The sequence below is a fragment of the Heptranchias perlo genome, chromosome 5 (genome assembly GCF_035084215.1).
Source record: "Heptranchias perlo isolate sHepPer1 chromosome 5, sHepPer1.hap1, whole genome shotgun sequence".
Classification (NCBI taxonomy): Eukaryota; Metazoa; Chordata; class Chondrichthyes; order Hexanchiformes; family Hexanchidae; genus Heptranchias; species Heptranchias perlo.
Genome location: NC_090329.1, coordinates 36,630,677 through 36,653,840, shown reverse-complemented (window position 1 = coordinate 36,653,840; position 23,164 = coordinate 36,630,677). Strand labels below are relative to the sequence as shown.

General features: G+C 43.4%; 1 protein-coding gene across 1 annotated transcript; it reads left to right on the top strand.

Annotated features, from left to right (window-relative positions):
* Positions 1-5,455: 5,455 nt before the first annotated feature.
* On the top strand, positions 5,456-20,868 carry cmpk2 (cytidine monophosphate (UMP-CMP) kinase 2, mitochondrial). The gene is made up of 5 exons (XM_067983740.1): positions 5,456-6,441; positions 7,734-7,848; positions 8,780-8,981; positions 18,026-18,259; positions 19,707-20,868. Exons 1-5 carry the CDS (start codon positions 5,824-5,826, stop codon positions 19,834-19,836), a joined length of 1,299 nt encoding a protein of 432 aa, XP_067839841.1. The 5' UTR covers positions 5,456-5,823; the 3' UTR covers positions 19,837-20,868.
* The last annotated feature ends 2,296 nt before the right edge of the window (positions 20,869-23,164 follow it).

Below are 23,164 nucleotides of genomic sequence, written 5' to 3'. Positions count from 1 at the left end.
GGTAGAGGCAGATACTCTCAACTCATTTAAAAGGTACTTGGATGTGCATTTGAAGTGCCATAACCTACAAGGCTACAGACCAAGTGCTGGAAAGTAGGATTAGGCTGGGTAGCTCTATTTCAAATGGGACAGACATGATGGGCCGAATGGCCTCCTTCTGTGCCTTAAATTTTCAATGTTTCTATGTGCCCTTAACTCAGTTGCAGGCAGTTACCAGTGCTATTGGTATAGTCGATGGCCATCTGCTCGATGATCTTAAGCAATATTGGACCTCCCTCGTCAGAGTTGAATTCTACTGCTCCAGGATTGGTGAGCAGTCCCAAAATGGCCTAGGGTTTCAGCTGTGTTGTAAAATCAGAAACTGACTGCCACAAGTATCACTGTCATTAACAGGTACTATATTAAAAAAAACTCCTGCTCTTCCAATACTGTACTATCACTGCCTCTGCTCACCAGGCCATCACACCATTGTGCTGCGACTGCCTCTTGTCAACCTCAGGATGAGGCCATTCGGTCCCCACTGCCTGTGCCAGTGTTGGCGCTCTCAAGTCTCTACCTCAATAGCCACTTGTGGTGAAGCATCCCATGGATCAAGAACCATCCCTCTCCCTTCCTCCTTGGTCCAACCAATGAAAATCTTCGGTCTCCACCCCATTACTCCCCATTCGCCCACAAATGGAAGTAATGGCCCAGATTTTCCTTTCAAAATAATGGTGAGGCTAACGGCGTTCACCATTATTTATGTGCAAATCGCACAGCAACATGAGGCGAGGGCAGATGTGCAGTTAAATGGGACAATCTGGAAGTTGCTGTAGGAGACTCTTTGTGAAAACGGCACCTCGCTGTCTGACTCACCATTCAAATGCATTGAACGTCGTGAAATTCCTGCACATTTTTAAAATTCATTCATGGGATGTGGGCGTCGCTGGCGAGGCCGGCATTTATTGCCATCCCTAATTACCCTTGAGAAAGTGGTGGTGAGCCGCCTTCTTGAACCGCTGCAGTCCGTGTGGTGAAGATTCTCCCACAGTGCTGTTAGGAAGGGAGTTCCAGGATTTTGACCCAGCGACGATGAAGGAACGGCGATATATTTCCAAGTCGGGATTGTGTGTGACTTGGAGGGGAACGTGCAGGTAGTGTTGTTCCCATGTGCCTGCTGCTCTTGTCCTTCCAGGTGGTAGAGGTCGCGGGTTTGGGAGGTGCTGTCAAAGAAGCCTTGGCGAGTTGCTGCAGTGCATCCTGTGGATGGTACACACTGCAGCCACAGTGCGCCGGTGGTGAAGGGAGTGCATGTTTAGGGTGGTGGATGGGGTGCCAATCAAGCGGGCTGCTTTGTCCTGGATGGTGTCGAGCTTCTTGAGTGTTGTTGGAGTTGCACTCATCCAGGCAAATGGAGAGTATTCCATCACACTCCTGACGTGTGACTTGTAGATGGTGGAAAGGCAGGAGGTGAGTTACTCACCACAGAATACCCAGCCTCTGACCTGCTCTTGTAGCCACAGTATTTATATGGCTGGTCCAGTTAAGTTTCTGGTCAATGGTGACCCCCAGGATGTTGATGGTGGGGGATTTGGCGATGGTAATTTAGTTGAATGTCAAGGGGAGGTGGTTAGACCCTCTCTTGTTGGAGATGGTCATTGCCTGGCACTTGTCTGGCACGAATGTTACTTGCCACTTATGAGCCTAAGCCTGGATGTTGTCCAGGTCTTGCTGCATGCGGGCTCGGACTGCTTCATTATCTGAGGGGTTGCGAATGGAACTGAACACTGTGCAATCATCAGCGAACATCCCCATTTCTGACCTTATGATGGAGGGAAGGTCATTGATGAAGCAGCTGAAGATGGTTGGGCCGAAGACACTGCCCTGAGGAACTCCTGCAGCAATGCCCTGGGGCTGAGATGATTGGCCTCCAACAACCACTACCATCTTCCTTTGTGCTAGGTACGACTCCAGCCACTGGAGAGTTTTCCCCCGATTCCCATTGACTTCAATTTTACTAGGGCTCCTTGATGCCACACTCGGTCAAATGCTGCCTTGATGTCAAGGGCAGTCACTCTCACCTCACCTCTGGAATTCAGCTCTTTTGTCCATGTTTGGACCAAGGCTGTAATGAGGTCTGGAGCCGAGTGGTCCTGGCGGAATCCAAAGTGAGCATCGATGAGCAGGTTATTGATGAGTAAGTGCCGCTTGATAGCACTGTCGACGATACCTTCCATCACTTTGCTGATGATTGAGAGTAGACTGATGGGGCAGTAATTGGCCGGATTGGATTTGTCCTGCTTTTTGTGGACAGGACATACCTGGGCAATTTCCCACATTGTCGGGTAGATGCCAGTGTTGTAGCTGTACTGGAACAGCTTGGCTAGAGGCGCAGCTAGTTCTGGAGCACAAGTCTTCAGCACTACAGCCGGGATGTTGTTGGGGCCCATAGCCTTTGCTGTATCCAGTGCACTCAGCCGTTTCTTGATATCATGTGGAGTGAATCGAATTGGCTGAAGACTGGCTTCTGTGATGGTGGGGATATCGGGAAGAGGCCGAGATGGATCATCCACTCGGCACTTCTGGCTGAAGATGGTTGCAAATGCTTCAGCCTTGCCTTTTGCACTCACGTGCTGGACTCCGCCATCATTGAGGATGGGGATGTTTGCAGAGCCTCCTTCTCCCGTTAGTTGTTTAATTGTCCACCACCATTCACGACTGGATGTTGTTGACCGGAGGTCACCGGTTACAGTTATTTGCTTAGTACAAAGAGGAGAAGAGTCAATTCTCTCGTAACTCTCAATTCACTTTATTCACGTCATTAGATCATATACATATAGCTTATACGTCTGGTTAGATATAGACATGCAGTTTGCACCAGGTTATACAGTTTTATACCCAAACTAGGATCTAAACGCACACCCACTAGGTTTCTCTGACACTCCCTGAGTGGTCACAGAATATAAAGGATAATACCCGAAAAGGAGAGCTGACGCTGGCCAGGCGTTCCGTTCTCTCTCGCTCTTTCAACGTCGTCTCTACGTCCCTGACGTAGGTTCTTCCCCTTCCGTGATGGTTGGTCTCCGGAGTCTTTGCTGGCTCCACACCCGAGATTCTTCATTCTTATTCCGAATCTTATCTCTTCAAGCTGTGCTGTCTCTCTCCCGTTGGTTTAGGCTTGCTCATCTAATCCGTGTTTTCTCCTCATTGGCTCTGTCCCATGGACTTAGGTAGCATTACCTCATTACTCCTTTTCTAAATAAGGACTTGTGTCTTATCACATCTCCTTTGTCTTTCATGTAACTTAGCTAATTCAAACTGGTTCCAGCCAGCTCAGGCCAGCGACTGAACTCAGGTTACTTCAGTTCAAAAGTTGCTTTTGCCTGTGTGTCAGCAGTTCGGAATAAACTCAGTAGTTTCTGAAACCCCTGGCCAACAATGTGGCAGGACTTCAGAACTTTGATCTGATCTGTTGGTTGTGGAATCGCTTAGCTCTGTCTATAGCATGTTGCTTCCGCTGTTTAGCATGCATGTAGTCCTGAGTTGTAGCTTCACCAGGTTGGCACCTCATTTTTAGGTATGTCTGGTGCTGTTCCTGGCATGCTCTTCTACACTCCTCATTGAACCAGGGTTGATCCCCTGGCTTGTTGGTAATGGTAGAGTGAGGAATATGCCGGGCCATGAGGTTACAGATTGTGCTGGAATACAATTCTGCTGCTGCTGATGGCCCACAGCGCCTCATGGATGCCCAGTTTTGAGCTGCTAGATCTGTTCTGAATCTATCCCATATAGCATGGTGGTGGTGCCACACAACACGTTGGATGGTGTCCTCAGTGCGAAGACGGGACTTTGTCTCCACGAGGACTGTGCGGTGGTCACTCCTACCCACACTGTCATAGACAGATGCATTTGCGACAGGTAGATTGGTGAGGACATGGTCAAGAAAGTTTTTCCCTCATGGTGGTTCGCTCACCACCTGCCGCAGGACTTGGCCAGCTCGGTCAGTAGTGGTGCTACCGAGCCATTCTTGGTGATGGACATTGAAGTCCCCCACCCAGAGTACATTCTGTGCCCTTGCTACCCTCAGTGCTTCCTCCAAGTGGTGTTCAACATTCATCAGATGAGGGAGGACGGTAGGTGGTAATCAGCAGGAGGTTTCCTTGCCCATGTTTGACCTGATGCCATGAGATTTCATGAGTTTCCAGAGTCAATGTTGAGGACTCCCAGTGCCACTCCCTTCTGACTGTATATCACTGTACCGCCACCTCTGGTCAGTCTGTCCTGCCGGTGGGACAGGACATACCCGGGGATGGTGATGGAAAGTCTGGGACATTAAATGGTAGATACTTGGATGGTAGATACGAAGTAAATGCGCCACAGAAAGTTAGGGCTATTCCCTTTCTGTCTAAGTAACCCTTTTGAAGGCGGGTTAAGTATTAATTACTGCCAGTTAACCTCTCTGGCACTGAAAATTAACTATTACACGTGTGGAGTCTCATTCCTTCAGATTTTAATTGTTGATGGAGATTTTTTAAAAATGTTAATTAAATTTTTAAAAACGTTTTCTTTCAGTCTCTTTTTCTCTCCCTCTTAACCCAATCTTTCTTTCCCTCTCTTTATTTTTGTACCTGATTTGACATTGAATTGACTATTCAAACTTGCACTTCCTGGTTCAGACTGCAGTTCATTTAACAATCCTTCAATCTGATTGGTTAAGGAGATACACAGGTGCTTGCCCTGTTCACAGAGATCCCAGATGCCCTGTTGAGGACACCGCGCCGTTTCCATCTCACATTTCCAGCAACATCCAATGCAAGATCTCATGGAAATTAAATGGGCAAAGGCAAATCCAACTAATTGCCGGTGCTGTTCGTTGACCGGCTACAGCAAATTCTGGCTCAATGGAACCATAGAACCATAAAAACGATACAGCACAGAAGGGGGCCATTTGGCCCATCGTGTCCGCGCCGGCTCGAAGAACAACCATTCTAATCCCACCTTCCAGCACCCGGTCCGTGGCCCTGCAGCTTACAGCACTTTAAGTGCAGGTCCAGGTACTTTTTTAAAGAGTTGAGGGTCCCTGCCTCTACCACCAACTCGGGCAGCGAATTCCATACACAATCTTTCACTATTTACCCAGAGTGAGGTCCCCAGGTTTCATTGACCTCTTTACTGGCTGCTCCTATCTTGGCACTGCTCCCAAACACCACATTTCTCCTGCTGCTTCTCCCGGTTCTGCAGAAAATGCTTAACCCCTCGCCCACCCCATTCCCCCTACCTCTCCAGTTTCCCTCTCTGCCCATCCCCAGCCCCCCTCTCTTCCCCATCGTCCAGTTTCCCCCTCTCTCCCCTCATCCCGCCTCCTCCATCCCCTAGTCTCCCTCTCCACCCATTCCCGAGCCCGCACCGACTGCCCGCCCTCCCGATTCTCGACTGTTCCGGGCAATCGAGTTAGTCCCGGCTCTCGGGGGGAGGGGGACGGTGCTGTTGTCGAAACCGAGCCGGTGTATTACTGCAGTGGCAGCCGGTGCCATGGTGCGGAGGGGGCGCAGCTGCTACGACGGGAAATTTAAAGCTCCAAGATCTCCCGGGCTGCTTGCAGCAAACCCATTTCTAGAAAGCGAGAGTTGGAGAGACAGAAGTCTGGAGAGGGGGTGCCGCTCACTTTAATTTCTCCGGGAACTCATCAGGGTTTTTGGACTTTCACTTTCGAAACGTCACGTTTGTTTATCGGCGGCTGGGTTTCTATTCCGCAGCCCCAGCAGTTTCAGTGTTAATTTCACGAAGTGTCCTTGGGTGGACCCCTGACTCAGTGTCCACCGATCGCCAGTCACTGTGGCCGGAATGAATGTCCGCTGCAGCCTAAAGATGGCCCAGTCACTCGGGTCGACTCTGTTTCAGGAGTGGGCTAAAAGGATCTTTGCAATCGAGTTCAACAATAACTCAGAGCCGCTTTATTTTGCCCTAAACCCAACCTCTGAGGGGCCCTGGGATGAGAATTCCCGTTTGCACCGACTCCTCACCCGCGGTCAAACCTACTCAGTTTGCATCTCCTCTGAAAACAGGATTCAAGGTGCAGAATCGTACCTACATCTTCGAGACAAACTGGCAAGACTGCCCGAAAGATGCCGCGTTATGGAACTGATGGCGTTTTTCCCAAACAAGCAGGGATCTTTGATCAAGGGTTTTTTGATTCAAGATGGTGAAAATGATCAGGGCACAGAGCGTCTCTTGCAAGATCTGGTCCGTGAAAGTGGGCAGACAAGTTTCTGCAGCTACATGAGGGACGATGGGGGCAGAATATGGCAGAGACTGGGGTTGGTCACTGATGGGCAGGAAAGGGAGATCTTCAGAAACTGTATCTCCCTGGCTGAAAGGCCAGAGCTTCATCCCTCTGTGTTAAACATCAAAAACTCAGTTGTATTCTGCAAGTATGAAGATGCTTATAGCGTTTTAGAAGAGGTAAGTCAGAAGTATAAGGGTGTTTCTGATTCTTTAAAGCAGGTGTGCTGACCTTTTGAAGAGATGGGCCAGATCTTTATGATACCACTAGTAAGTAGGCGGCAGCTGGTTAAATTGCTTTTGAGTCAGGCAGCATCATGAACAAATCCCAGCCTATTTTGTCTTTCTTTGAATCCTTGACCCATTTCCGCCACCTTCACTTCTGTCTCCTCTTTTTTCTCTCTTTTTACTCTTTTGCTTTTCTCTCAATCTTTTCACTTTCCCTTTTATCTCTTCCCCATATTATGTGTTTTTTAACCTCCTTTTGTCTCTGAAACTGTGGTCGGGACAGACAGCAGCATCAGGACCCAAGCGTTGGGTTAGAGGCAGTAATGTTAGTATTCAGGGGGGTGGAAGCGTTAGATATTGAAAATGATCACAATTTAATCAGCTGGCTTATTTTTCAGAGATTAGCGCTTCTCAATAATAGTGCTTTGCCTCACTTATCTGTGGCTCAGTGTTGGGAGCAGCAGAGGTCAATTAAAAGTCACAACACGGCAGGTCGGATAAAATAGCAATAATACTAGCAGTAGTCCTAGATATGGGCGCTCCTTCAGTGATTTTGTATTGCTGATGACTTTCGTGATATTTGTGTGCATCCCCATTAGATGCTGTTTTGTGTCTGGCAAAGAAAGAGGCAATCAGTTAATTCATGTGATTCCATTGTCTTAAACTTATACAACAGCACCATGTTTTCAAAATACCTTAAGGAATTCTCATTTGAAAGTTTTTGTGTGTGTGTTGAAGGTGGGACTCCCGCTTTTTAAAGGTATTTATTTCCTTCTCCGTTCTTGATTTGTTCGCTGCTTGGTGGAGAGGGTGGGTGTGCAAGGGACCTGCTCTAAGACCAACGTCACTTTGAAAATGGCCATTGGGATATACAGTACGATCGGACAACCTGAATAAACTCTATGCTTGGCCCTCATTTTCATGGGGAGAGTCTGGCTTCCTCGTGAGAGGGGAGATTCCATGCCAAGCACTGGGAACATGAATCCTGATCCTGTGACCCTGGGCCGAGCTTCAGTGGACTCCACCAACTTAACATAACAGGCTCCTTTAAAGAGTGCGATAAAAGCGTAACTTATTTTTTTATTGATTGCATCATTTTTTACTAAACATATAAGGAACACAGATGAGAGAGCTAAGCAATAGCATTCAGACACCAAGAACTAAGAAAAATAACAATTATTTGCAGTCTGTTCTGAAGATTCCTCTTATGTTGAATGCTGTGTTTTTATTTCTCCTCATCAAAGTGTACAGAATTAATTCCCACAGCCAAGGATGTTCTACAATTAGCGGATCAATGCGAGAGGACTTCCAGAAAGGGCCCACTTCCAGTAATAGTGATAGAAGGACTCGACGCAACAGGTGAGAAACATCGAGATATTTTATATAACTGGAATATGTACCATGTAACAGCCTTCACAAAATATGCTGTGAATTCAGTTCAAAAGTCTGTGTAAATTAGTACTGTATAAATGTCATAAATTATTCCCTGCATGAACAAAAGGCCAGCTTACCCTTGAAGGAGCTAGTTCTATTAATGACTAAAGTCTTCTGAAGTTTAAATGTCAGATATCATTGGACTGATATTGGCAGTGTTAGGTAGTGATTCAGTCAATAAAATAGATTTTAAACAACTACTGTAATTAAACATGAAAGTAAATTAAATTGTAACTCCATTTGTTCAGCTAGAGCCTGAACACCTTGCAACTGAGATTTTAGTAATTTCAGTGATAGCATTCAGCTCCTCAAAATATACTGGGGGGGGGGCGCTGAACTGTTGACATTTCTTCCCCCTCCTCTCTGAAAAGTGCTGAGTGATGTCTGAGGACCTCGCTCAAGTGCCTCTTTTTAATGCACGAGCCTAGATAGTGACTGTTGGCAGGCTATTTGACAATAAAGGGCATCACAGCTGACTGTCATTCTCTCCTCACCCAACAAACACGTACACGCACCTTCTACAGGGGGATAGGAATCTGAGTGGGATTTTTTTCTTTCCTTAACCTAGAGGTCAGTTGTAGCATCTACTGTCCCAGATCAGCTAAATCAGCACAGAGTGGGAACCTCACCTGGGACCTTCTGATTTATTTCGCTCACCAGATAATCCATTTAACCAGTAAGCCATTGGATAGTTGAGCATGTAGAATTTTAAAACCCATATATTTTCCTCCTTCATTGCCGTGGACATCTCTCGTTGTATGTATCCTGTGCACTTTAAGTGAATAATAAACAATTAAATAGAACTGCTCTATGGTAGTAGCTTTTAACCCTTTATATTTATTGTGGTAATCTATAGGAAAAACTACTTTGACTGAGGCTTTAAGAGAATCCATCCAAGCAACACTTCTGAAATCCCCACCAGACTGCATTGGCCATTTGAGAAAAACATTTGATGCAGAACCACCTCTCATTCGACGGGCCTTTTATGCTTTGGGCAACCACATTACTGCCTCCGTCATCGCTAGTGAATCGGAAAAGTCTCCAGTAATCGTGGATCGGTAAGTATAACCTTTAGAGATACCCAGTGAGTGGTCATTAATGAATAACCTTCATGGATATCCAATGATGGTCTATTGGTGTGTAATTTGCTGTGGTGTGCAGTAATGGTCCACTGACTTTCGTATATATCCAGTGATGGTCCATTGGTGTGCAACTTTCAATGGTGTGCAGTGAAGAACAAACAATGTATAACAATGTATACCTCGAGTGAAAACTGATGAATTTATAACTTTCAATGTACAATTGTTCATTACATTCATAAATACACTTCGCTGTCAGCATCATTATTGCTGCAGTAAATGGAAATACTGCTGGAAAGAAAGGCAGTCCATAATATGATTCCTTTCCCAGGGTTAGTACAGAAACACAAACACTGCAAATTTAAACAAACAACGAAGAGGGAAAGATTACTATGAGCTCAGAACTAAAGGATATTGGTTTAACATTTACAAGCCTAAATCTGCTTTTATATCGTGGCCCAAGTCTTGGGAGAGCAAGTTAACTGCACTGTTCTCCCACATTTAGTTATAGATAGTGCAGCCGGGATTCATGTAAATCCACTACACTTTGAGTATGTGTGGAATAATGAGCCCCAAACTAGCCCTGGTATTTTGGCTGCTGCGCACATGAAAGTAATGACAATCATGATGTTGCGTCACACAGAGGAGAACAGACCACTTATATGCTTAATTCCGTGATAACATCACTGCCATAATGTACTGTTGCAATCAGAATGGCTTGTTTACTGGTCCCAGGAAGACCCAGTAAGAAACAGATCTTCCGGGCTGCTAGGGAGTTTATCTTAACGTTTCTGCAAACTGCAGAAGACCCGTGTTACAGGTGTCAGCAGCTGAAGGCCAACATAAAAGCAGCTTCTAGTGCACCTAAATGTCACCCATCCAACTAGACAGCAGTGGATATGTAGATTAGGCTGTTAGTCAGAGCATTTAAGTCTGAGATATTTGTTCGAAAAAGCAGTTGGATAAGTGTTGGGTTGGAAATGTGCAAATAATAGGGTAATAATAGTGGGGGATTTCAACTTCCCCAATATTAACTGGGATACTCAGAGTGTAAAAGGCTTAGAGGGTACAAAATTCTTAACGTGCATCCAGGAGAGCTTTTTGAGCCAGCATGTAGAAAGTCCTACAAGAGAGGGGGCGGTACTGGACCTAATTCTAGGGAATGTGGCCGGCCAAGTGGAAGAAGTGCTAGTAGGTGAGCACTTTGGTGAGAGTGACCATAATTCGGTGAGATTTAAGGTGGTCATGGAAAAGGACAGGGAGGGGCCGGAAATAAAGGTTCTAAATTGGGGGAAGGCCGATTTTAATAGGATAAGGCAGGATCTGGCCAAAATGGACTGGGATCAGCTGCTTGTAGGAAAATCCGCATCGGAGCAATGGGAGTCTTTCAGAAGGGAGATTGAGACCATACAATGGCAACATGTTCCCGTAAAGGTCAAGGGTGGTTCCAAGAACTCCAGGGAACCTTGGATGTCAGGGGATATACGAGAATGGATTAGGAAAAAAAGGAGGGCTTTTGGCAGATACAAAAGGCTAAAGACGGAGGAAGCCCTAGAGGAGTACAAAAAGTGCAGGGGGATACTTAAAAAAGAAATTAGGAGATCAAGGAGGGGCCATGAAATAACACTGGCGAGCAAAATAAAGGAAAATCCTAAGATGTTTTATAAGTATATTAAGGGTAAGAGGATGACTAGGGAAAAAATAGGGCCCATTAGGGACAAAAATGGCAATCTGTGTGTGGAGCCGGCAGATGTAGGAGGGGTTCTAAATGAATTTTTTGCATCTGTTTTCACGATGGAGAAGGACGATGTAGACATAGAAATACGGCAGGGGGACTGTGATATACTCGAACATATTAACATCGAGCGGGAGGAGGTATTGGCGGTTTTAGCAGGCCTAAAAATGGATAAATCCCCAGGCCCGGACGAAATGTATCCCAGGCTACTGTGTGAGGCAAAGGAGGAGATTGCGGGGGCTCTGACACATATATTCAGAACCTCTCTGGCCACAGGGGATGTGCCAGAGGACTGGAGAACCGCTAATGTAATACCATTATTCAAGAAGGGGAGTAGGGAAAAACCGGGGAACTCCAGGCCAGTGAGCCTAACATCAGTGGTAGGAAAATTATTGGAAAAAATTCTGAAGGACAAAATTAGTCTCCACTTGGAGAAGCAAGGATTAATCAGGGATAGTCAACATGGCTTTGTCAAGGGAAGATCATGTCTGACTAATTTGATTGAATTTTTTGAGGGGGTGACTAGGCGTGTGGATGAGGGTAACGCAGTGGATGTGGTATACATGGATTTCAGTAAGGCCTTCGATAAAGTCCCCCACAGGAGACTGGTCAAGAAGGTACGAGCCCATGGAATCCAGGGTGCCTTGGCACTTTGGATACAAAACTGGCTTAGTGGCAGAAGGCAGAGGGTGATGGTCGAAGGTTGTTTTTGTGACTGGAAGCCTGTGGCCAGTGGGGTACCACAGGGATCGGTGCTGGGTCCCTTGCTGTTTGTGGTCTACATTAATGACTTGGATATGAATGTAAAAGGTATGATCAGTAAGTTCGCTGATGATACAAAAATTGGTAGGGTGGTAAATAGCGAGGAGGATAGCCTCAGTCTGCAGGACGATATAGATGGGTTGGTCAGATGGGCGGAACAGTGGCAAATGGAATTTAACCCGGAAAAGTGCGAGGTGATGCACTTTGGAGGGACTAACAAGGCAAGGGAATACACAATGAATGGGAGGACCCTAGGCAAGACAGAGGGTCAGAGGGATCTTGGTGTGCAAGTTCACAGATCCCTGAAGGCGGCGGAACAGGTAGATAAGGTGGTAAAGAAGGCATATGGGATACTTGCCTTTATTAGCCGAGGCATAGAATATAAGAGCAAGGAGGTTATGATGGAGCTGTATAAAACACTGGTTAGGCCACAGCTGGAGTACTGTGTGCAGTTCTGGTCGCCACACTACAGGAAGGATGTGATCGCTTTGGAGAGGGTGCAGAGGAGATTCACCAGGATGTTACCAGGGCTGGAGCGCTTCAGCTATGAAGAGAGACTGGGAAGATTGGGTTTGTTTTCCTTGGAGCAGAGGAGGCTGAGGGGGGACATGATTGAGGTGTACAAAATTATGAGGGGCACAGATAGGATGGATACTAAGGAGCTTTTTCCCTTCGTTGAGGGTTCTATAACAAGGGGACATAGATTCAAGGTAAAAGGCGGGAGGTTTAGAGGGGATTTGAGAAAGAACTTTTTCACCCAGAGGGTGGTTGGAGTCTGGAACTCATTGCCTGAAAGGGTTGTGGAGGCAGGAACCCTCACAACATTCAAGAAGCATTTGGATGAGCACTTGAAATGCCATAGCATACAAGGCTACGGACCAAATGCTGGAATATGGGATTAGAGTAGACAGGGCTGATGGCCGGCGCGGACACGATGGGCCGAAGGGCCTCTATCCGTGCTGTATAACTCTATGACTCTATGATATTTAAAGGGATTATTGATGAGTTGCATTGTTTGAATAAAATAATCCATAGGACACAATAGTTCTTGAGCCATGGGATGCGAAGGGGAAACATAGTGTGGAGGGTATCAAGCCAGGGTGAATACCAGAGATCTGAGGACAAAATAATATTCTGGAATTTTGATTGATTACTTTTGGGGATCATGAAATATTTATATAGAACTTTCCCTCTGGAGATTAAGTAGGTGGTGCAGAAAACATGACAGGAATTTTCCACTTGATGAGTTTCTGTTTCCAGCTTCGCTATGTATAAAAGAAGCTGAGTTGATACAAAGGCAGCATAAGTGGTCATATACACTTGGGTACAATTTGGAAATGATCACCATCTATTCATTTAAGATTCAATAAAGTTCTTATTTACTCATAATTATTTCAGTAGCCGCCTAATACATTTTAAAACAAAGCTACATACAAATTCCAAATTCATTACACAGATTAGCATGCAATCATTGAATGCTTTTGGCCCTGAATTTCCACAGGGTTCCCCTGATCTCTTGCTGTAATTTTGGAAAAACCTCGAGAGAAATGGCAACAATGGCTGTTTCTCCAGGAGTTCCAGCAATCTCCTGCACGGGATCAGGAGAAATACCACAGAAATTCAGATACCTTATATACAAGCCAAATGGTTTGAATTAATTGCACAAGTCGGATAGGGAATACAGCTTTAAATTGCAGCATTTCTGACTTGACTTTGATCAACATACACATAAAAATATGATGCTATTTTGATATTTTTTAACAAAGGGTTAATCAGATATAATCACTTTTTCTTTGATCAAGAATTTACACACAATGTTGGCATTAGTGGGCTAATTCTTCTATTGCAGTAACGTCTCCTTCAACAGCCACACTTATTATTCATCACTCAGAAATTATCCACTGAATTTATCATCAAATTGGAGCAGCCTGAATTTTACCAACACAGTACCCAATGCAGAAACTCTCGGCACTTACAAATGGTTTCTCAAAATCTCAAACCTGAGTCTGATGCTTATACATATGAATAACTACTTAGTAACTTGACACATGTATAAATATATTTTAAAACAAAACAGGAAAAGGGAGGTTTTTGAACCATTAACCATTCTGAGCTTCCTCCTGTGCGCTTCTGAACATGTACTACATATTTTTTACACAAACTAATTTGCATCTTAGCAGACCTACACGGGTTAACTTGCACTCTGATTCCAACCCCCACCCCCCCATCTCTCTGGGGTAGTGTCAAACACTCATTCTGTGGCTACTCCCAATCATTCAACCGAGACTGGGAACTTGCCATGTAGAAGTAATGATGTGGAGATGCCGGTGATGGACTGGGCGTGACAATTGTAAACAATTTTACAACACCAAGTTATAGTCCAGCAATTTTATTTTAAATTCACAAGCTTTCGGAGGCTTCCTCCTTCCTCAGGTAAATTTACCTTGGTGTTGTAAAATTGTTTACACATGTAGAAGTAGGCAGAGCACCCATCATGCCCCCTAATGGAGCACTATGTAGCGCTGTGCCAGCTGTTCATTGAAACTTTAAAACATACTGCCTCCTTCAGAACACGACTGCAAGTCCAATTGATTATCTTCTTCATCTTCCAAAAGCACTGACTGTCACGTCTAGTTACATATTGATCATTGCAACAGAGGGTGCAGACTGTGACATACGATTCTGGTTATTGCTGCGTGTTATTTGCTGTAGCTGTTTGTCAGGTGGTGCAATCATTGATAACGAATAACAGCGACCTTATTTAGAAGAAGTTTAAAAAGGGCAGGAGAACCGGCAGAGGGGCAGCATTTTAAAAAGGGCAGGAGAACCAGCAGAGGGGCAGCATTTTAAAAAGGGCAGGAGAACCAGCAGAGGGGCAGCATTTTAAAAAAGGGCGGGAGAACTGTCAGGAATTAAAACAAATGCAGGGAAAAATCTGAAAAAGTTACATCATAGTCAGGCAGAGGGAGGAGCGGCAGAGTCTGAGGAATTTGAGCTCAGTATAAATCAATCTATTAACTTAGTTAAATAAATAAATATTCAGGGTAATTAGTTACTAATCAATTTAAAATCCATCTACTAAATATAATCTAGATGTGAAATGATATTATTAGCTCTAGAAATAAATTATTGCTAATAAAGAAAGAATAGTAATGGAAGCAAAGGCAGTGTGTCGGGACTGCTGTATGTGGGAGTTTGTGGACGGTAAGACTGTCCCGGATTGCCACATCTGCAGGAAATGTCTCTGCCTTGAATCACTCCAGCTCAGAGTCATTGAGCTGGAGTGTGAGTTAGGGACACTGTGACACATAAAGAAAAGGGAGGAATATTTGGATAGTTCTCTCCGGAGTACAGTCACACCTCAGAGGAAAGCACAGGTGCAGGAAGGGGAGAATGTGGCTGTTAATCAGCAAGGTAGGGGGAACCTAGTGGAGGTAGAGAAGGAGGTTCTGCAGACACTGGTCCTAGCCAACAGGCATGAGGTACTTGCCACTTGTGAGGATAAGGCTTTGGGAAGGACAGCCACAAAGCTGACCAAAGCACTGTGGAGCAGAAGGCAGTCAAAAGTGGGGAGGAGCTGAATAGAGATGTGGTAGTTATAGGGGATTCAATAATTAGGGGGAGAGATAACATCCTCTGCAGTCACGAACGAGAGTCCCGAAGGGTGTGTTGCCCAGCTGGTGCCAAGATAAGGGATATCTTGAAGCACCTGGAATGAAACCTAGAAAAGGAGGGGGAAGATCCAATTGTCGTAGTCCATGTTGGGACAAACGATATTGGAAAGAACGGGGAGAAGATCCTGCTGAGGGATTATTAGGAGCTCGGAGAATATTAAAAAAGGCATAGGGACAAACAGATTAGGAAAGTAAATATATGGCTGAAGGACTGATGTGGGAAGGAGGGATTCCATTTCATGGGACACTGGCACTAGTACTGGGACAGGAAGGAACTGTACCACTGGGACGGGCTGCATCTGAACCAGGCTGGGACCAAGGACCTAGCTGAAAGAATAAACAGGGCTGTAGAAAGGACTTTAAACCAATAAAGGAGAGGGGGGGGTGGATGAAGGGCTCAGGCAGAAATAAAATTAAAAGTGAAAATAACCTAAAGATAAGAAAAAGGGATGAGAGCGAAGTCCAGATCATCAATGGTGTTAAAGGTAACAAATAATTCTGGTTCAGAAAAAAATATAGGAAATAATAAAATAACTGATAAAAAATCCAAGAGGAGTATTGAAAAACAAGAAGTGTATATATGAGAAAAACTGCATCAGGGCAAAAGGGCAGGGTAGAATCTGTTGCCCAAATAAGGGTTCTATACACTAATGCACGTAGCATAAGGAATAAAACAATGAATTAGAAGCGTAAATTCAGCTTAATGGATATGATGTAGTGGCCATCACTAAGACCTGGCTAAAGCTGGGCATGACTGGAAGATAAATATACCAGGTTATAAGGTCGTTAGAAAGAACAGGGAAACTGGAAAAGGAGAAGGAGTAGCAATATTGAAAAAGGACACTATTACAGTATTAGAAAGAGGGGCTATCAGTAACGGTGAGAGGGCAGTAGAAACGTTCTGGGTAGAATTGAGGAATAGAAAAGGATGCAAGACACGGGTAGGAGTTGTCGACAGACCTCCTGATAGCAGTGATAACGTAGCGGGATGCATAAACACAGAGATTGGAGAAGCTTGTTGTAAAAGCAGAGTGGTAATAATGGGAGACTTTAATTTTCACATAGACTGGGAGAAGTAGAACAGCTTGAGTTCCAAAGGTAGCAAATTTCTTGAGTATATTCGAGACTGCTTTCTGGAACAATATGTTCTTGAACCAACTAGAGAACAGACCAGATTAGATTTAGTGATGAGTAATGAGCCTGAATTAGTCAATAATCTAACAGTAAGGGAACACCCAGCTAACAGTGACCATAACATGATTGAATTCGATATTAGGTTTGAGGGGGAAAAGGGTGAATCACAAACTGAGGGTTTAAATTTTGGTAAGGCGGACTTTGGCGAGATGAGGCAGAAATTGACCACAGTAGACTGGGTAGAACTATTAACGGATAAGACTACAGACGAACAGTGGGGTGGGGGGGAAGTGTTCAAAGAAGTATTTGGTAGAATAAGGGCCTGTACATACTCCTAAAGGGCAAGAGCTCTACTTGTGTAATTAAAGGACCTTGGTCAACAAGAGAAGTGAGAGATAGTATAAAACTAAAAGAAAGGGTTTATAAGAATTCAAAGAACAGTAGAGATCCCCTGGACTGGGAGAGATATAAAGAACAGCAAGGGGATACAAAAGGGATACAAAAAGAGCCTGCAAAAAGGGAATACGAGAAAAAAATTGTGAGGGATATCATGGGCAACACCAAAGGTTTTTACAAGTATATTAAGAGAAAAAGGGTGGCTAAGAGTAATGTGGGCTCCTTAAATACAGACACAGGAAATACTGTGATTGAAAATCAGGAAATGGCAGACTTGCTAAATACTTTCTTTGTGTCGGTCTTCACAGTAGAGGATGAGGATAAAGTACCAGAGATATGAGGAAAAGTAAAAATAAATCAAGGGGAGGAATGTATTAGAGTTAACATAAGTTTAAAAAATGGTAATGGAGAAAATAATGAGACTAAAGATAGACAAATCTCCAGGACCTGATCATTTCCACCCCAGGGTATTAAAAGAAGTCGGTGAGAAAATTGTACATGATCTTCCAAAACTCTCTTGTTTCAGGAATTGTTCCCTTGGATTGGAAAATTGCCAGTGTCTCTCCACTATTTAAGAATGGCAAGAGAGATAAACTAGGAAATTATAGGCCTATTAGTCTAATGTCTGTTGTGGGGAAGTTACTAGAATCTATTATTAGGGACAGTCACAGAGCACTTGGACAAACATGAACTGATCAGAGAGAGCCAGCATAGATTTGTAAAGGGTAAGTCATTTCTAATGAACCTAGCTGAACCTTTTGAGGAGGTAACTAACGTAGATGAGGGAGCGTTTGTGGATGTTATTTATATGGACTTCCAGAAGGCATTTGATAAGGTTCTACATAAGACACAGTTAACAAAAATGAAAGTGCATGGAATTGGAGGCAATCTATTGACATTGGTAGGGAATTGGTTAGGAGGTAGGAGACAGAGAGTAGGGATAATGGATATGTACTCAATGACTGAGCATCCACAGCTCTCTTCTAGTTTCTTATGTTAAAAAATTACATTATTAGACACTTGTCAATACATTATTTGACAAAGCAAACATAACAACTCTGTAAATTGGCAGTACTTATTCCACTTAGCGACAGGCCTGCATGAAGTCACCAAAGAAGCTGGCCTTGTTCACATTGTAAATTAAGCTATTCCTAATAACTATCACAAATAGGTTTCCAGTTTTGGTAGGTTAAGAAAATTCATTAAGAATATCCTTTGCACAAATTATTGTCAACCTTTCCCACAAGTTACCAAATTCATCACACTTTTTATAGATACTGTATGTCTTTATAAGGATTTGGGTATGTTGTGCTGTGTTCTAGATTCTGGCATAGCACTGCAGCGTATGCGATCGCCACAGAAGTCCATGGAAAGGTGGAGAACCTCCCTCCACCTCACCACGAATTGTACCAGTGGCCCCTGGATCTAGTTCAACCAGATTTAGTGCTGTTGCTCACAGTCAGTGCAGAGGAGAGAGTCCGCCGCTTGGAACGAAGAGGACAGATGAGGACAAAGGAAGAAATTGAGCTGGAAGCAAACAGTCCATTTCGACAAAAGTAAGACAGCTGTTACTTAAAACTGAGGAGACAGGCAGCCACCTTTGGCTTATTTACTAAGTGTTTATCCAGAATAAACTGCTTACTCTGCTTCTCCACCTCTCTCTCCTGATTTAAGACCCTTCTTAAAACCCACCTTTTTGACCAAGTATTTGCTCCTTCTTTGGCTCAGCACCTGTTTTGCTATGTCTCTGTGAAGCACCTACATTAAAAGTGCTATATAAATACAAGTGATTGTTACTGGAATTTACTTTTAATTCATTAAAAGGACAACAAAATAGTTTCAGCACTCCAAGATCCCTGTCCTTTTTTTGAATCCTTCCAGGACTTTATTCTCCAGCACTATATACCCTCTGCTTCACTGACTCTTTCACCTTCCCACCCCCCTCCCCTCCCCACCCCCCTCCCCTCCCCCAATTCCTTTACTTCCTGTTCCTTGTTCACCTCCCAGCTTTTTAAAGTGTCGGGACATTGTTACATGAAGAGTATTATATAAATGTATGCTTATAATTTCTGCTAATTGTAAGATTGTAGGGTCCCTGTTTGCTTTCTTAATAAAATGTTTCTGCAATTGGGATTGGTTCAGAGTGTTGGGGGACTGGTAACTCAGCATGCAGGAAACTGGAGCAGCAGATCAGTGTTGGGCCCTCAATTCCAACAATAGTGGCAAGGTGTTAGTGAGCAACAGCTGGGACTGTCTTTTCTCTTGGAGAAAATCAAAAACTGCTTTCCAGGCACCTGTGAGCAACGCAATAGGAGAATATATTATATGAAGAAATAATTCATGCTGAAGTTTATGGAGCAACTAATCATAGAACCATAAAATCATACAGCACAGAAGGAGGCTATTAAGCCCATCGTGCCTGTGCAGGATGGAAATGTTAATGGAATGTGCCACAAATCCCTTCAACAGCTGTATCAAATATTTGTTTGAAAAATGTACCTCCACGACCAAGTTTATTTACGTGCAATAATGAACATTTGCCACTCCGTAGCTAGTCTCACAATTAGGGCCGCCATATTCTCAGTGGTTGTGAGGTTCTGTGTAGTCCTGGTGGGTGCATTTGTCAATCGAATGTTCAGAGATAAGGTAACGGTAGAACATTACTCTTCTTTAAAGAGAACAACTCTGGTCCTGAAATTACATGAGGCCTCTTCTGGTCATCTACTGAGGTTACTGCAGATTAGATGAACCTCCATAGTCTTTGCGGTGACTCAGTATAGTACTCCCAAGTCACTTGCAGCATAGTTTAGATGCTAGCTCCAAGTACTGAAGATGAAACTAAGGACTACATTACGAGCAACAAAAACCAGCAGATCATAATACTGAAACTTCAGGTTACTTATTTGCTGACAGGAACCGATTGCCTCAAACAAATTTCCTAGTTTGTACCAAGAACTGTTTTGACTTTTCTTTAAAAGGCATTTCTAATCTTTTGCACAACAGGCTGGAGGAAACTTACAGAAGAATGGAGAATCCAGCTTGTGTCGTAATCGATGCCAGTGCTTCAAAGGAAGAGGTCCTCAAAAATGCTCTTCTTTGTATTGAAAGATACTGTGGCATTGAAAGAACTTGACTTCATACATTGGTGAATTTGAGCTACAATCATTTAGTACTAAAATACATTTCATGCCTTTATTTAGTACACTGTAACAGGGCATCAACTTCACCTGAAAATGTATTGTTGGCCCCTTTTTTTTTGATTTTGTAATGTAGATGAGTCATGCGCTATTTTCATTGTGATGATATAATAGTCAAACAATGTGGTGATCAATTGATGTGATTTGCATCGTCAAGCAGTGTATTTCTAAACTACCGAAAATAGATATGGAGGGGAGGAGAAACAGGGCCCCAGTGTTTATTTTTCTCGTCCCTTGCCCAGTGGCACTGTCAACTGTAGAACAGCAAAGTTGAAAATTCCCCCCTTGTCTCTTTTTCCTTTAAATTACTAATAAATGCATCGTGATGGGACTGTTGTAATCAATAATCTGAACAGCCATAGAGCGACATCAGTCAGACACTTTGTTCCAATCAGTACTGTGAAAGGCAGATGATCCTGAGGAAATTCTATAAACTCCAAATTGATTGGAGAGTTATTTTGAAGTCCAAGCAGGTAGATGTTTGGTTCTGGCTATGTTTCCACTGGCCAGCCTCAGAGTTATACTGAGTTAGTTCTGGCAAAGAAAGCTGCAAACTTGCCCCTGAATAAAACTAATCATTTTTGGTGTAGGTTAAAATTTGGTCCATAGCAAAGTAATTTAAAGTTGAATTGTGCAAAACACTGAAGTAAGTTTGTTACCCCAAAGTGCCTTGAATACATAGTTGTCCACTCTTGTCTGGTTATAGTGCCAATGATGTCAGGGATGGAATGTTTATTAAACTAATTTAAGAATTACATTTTGATTAAAATAGTTCAGATCTTAGAAATTGCATCAACTTTCATTCTAATAAAATATCCCACTGACCCCCAATAGGTATGCAGCACTTTAACCTGCTTTGCAGTAATGAGTGTACATATTGAATAAAAGTTATTTCACTGTATTGAGTACTTCTATTATGGGTAATCATCCTGTAATCTGATTATATTTTGTAATGAATAAACTTAAAATACATCAATCTAACCTTTATTTGTGCATCAATTTCTTTGTATGGAGATCTCTGAAATTAAAAAAAAGTGTTCAATCTACGTTGACCCAGGAACTGATTTTTGTTTTGTTTTTGGGCAAGGTAGTATTTATCCCTTGTTTCCCTCAGGGCATCAGGAGTCAACCACATAGTGTGGGACTTGAGTCATATATAGATCAGACCAGGTGGGCATGTGGCATGTCCCTTCCCTGAAATACATGTTCTTCAATGGAAAGGAAAATCAGGTCAGGTGTAAAAAGGGCGGCCAATCTGTTATCACTGTTTTGTGCCCCCGTCGAAAAGCTCCAGCGATTCTCTCTGCTTCAACAATACTTGTAAGTGTTTCATGTCTCTTACATTCATCAGTGTGCCTGCACTGCTCAATATCTAATTATACAACAGCAGGCATAATAATAGGACCCCCTTGCAAACTTAACTTGATATTGTGTTTTTCATTTGTGCCCTCATATGTGCTTCAATATTCCAGTATGCTGACTGAAAACACTTTAGTGAGGTGAGGCCTGATGTGAATCGTTCAGCTGCCTTCAATTTTATGGACAGCATGTGAACATAGAGTAATAGTTTAGAATTAAATTTCACCTTAATCTAGGCTCCCCTCCCAGACCTAACTGAACTGTCTGACTTTCACAAATGTCTCCATCCTTCCCTCCCCCTCACCCACCCCCAACTGCGTTCTCTCCACCCCTAACCCCCACCCATCCCCAACAACCCCCCTCCCCCCATCCCCAACAACCCCCCTCCCCCCATGAGATTATAAACAAATGTTGCCTTATTTCAAGTGATATTGCAGAAAATGCCATTATGCCATCGGTTATTTGTAGATTTAATTCATTTTCAACACATTATTTAAGCATATTTGAATATTTTAAATCAATTAGATAATATATTTGAGCATTCAATAAACAGAAAATTTATATGCGTCAAAGGTTAATGATGCTATCATAATGAAAGAAAGAAATAACTTGCTTTTATATTGCGCCTTTCACAACCCCATGACGTCCCATAGCGCTTTACAGCCAATGAAGTATTTTTGAAGTGTAGTCACTGTGTCAAATTTACATTTGCAACTTACATTATGAATCAAAAGCTGGAATTACTCACAAGGTGGACACAAACAATATATCATGAGATTCTGTATCTTTGTATTCTAACACTGATAATGTAATGTCCCTAAAATTGGCATTGTAATGTACCCATCGTTTGCCTGATGGAACCTACTCCTGTTTATTACTGTACATTTTTTGGCTTCTTCAACCAATGAAGATATTGTACGTTTAATTTACCTTCATACATCTTTAATGGAAAAAAGCAAATAGTTTTTTGTGATTTTATAAGCAGTGTCTAATATATCCCAGTGAGCAAGGCTATTTCTTGAAAATCCAGATCGAAGTAAAATTACACTTTAAAGGGAACACTTCATCCTGGAGGTAGCTTTTTTACTAAGAGCAACAAATCTGGTGACTTCTCTATGCTCAGTTTCCTTTCATTACAAAGAAGACATTTTCTAAACTGCAAAATAAAGTGAATATTACCATTAAAGGGGAAAAGTCTAGCGGAGTACTTTTGCTCAAAGTACAACCCCCGAGCTTAGTTCTACAGCAACTAGATATATTACACTTTATAAAATACTGAATTTACTGCCTCCGAAAGCCCTACCTTTCTGTCATAATACTGGAAAGAAAAAGCAGTACTGTCCAGATACAGGTACTTACTCAGCTGGCAGAGAGCTTTCATCCATCAGGTGGCTTTGGACTGGTTCTGAGAATAGTCCCAAATATCAGGCCCGATTCAAGTGTTGGGTTGTTCCAAGACACAGATGTCCCCTTCCCAGTAAACACCACAATAGGTGGCCGAGAAGGAAAGGAGACCCTGCTCCTTTAAATCTACCTCAGCTGCCAGTACCATGAAATGGCTTCCCTGACAATCAGAAGTGGGGCAAGTGAACATAGAATCATAGAAACATTACAGCACAGAAGGAGGCCATTCGGCCCATCGAGTCCATGCCGGCTCTATGCAAAAGAGCAATCCAGCACTCTCCCATCCTATCCCCGTAGCCCTGCAAATTTTTTACTTTCAAGTACTTATCCAGTTCCCTTTTGAAGGTGATGGTTTGATCTGCCTTCACCACCCTCTCAGGCAGTGCATTCCAGATCCTAACCACTCGCTGTGTAAGAAAGTTTTTCCTCATGTCACCTTTAGTTCTTTTGCCAATCACCTTAAATCTATGCCTTCTGGTTCTTGACCCTTCCGCCAATGGG

Excerpts from the sequence above, each read along its gene's own strand:
- cmpk2 (XM_067983740.1), top strand. The coding sequence starts at position 5,824 with ATGAATGTCCGCTGCAGCCTAAAGATGGCCCAGTCACTCGGGTCGACT. Across the intron at positions 6,442-7,733 it reads CTTATAGCGTTTTAGAAGAG|TGTACAGAATTAATTCCCAC; the intron begins GTAAGTCAGAAG and ends TCCTCATCAAAG. Across the intron at positions 7,849-8,779 it reads AGAAGGACTCGACGCAACAG|GAAAAACTACTTTGACTGAG; the intron begins GTGAGAAACATC and ends GGTAATCTATAG.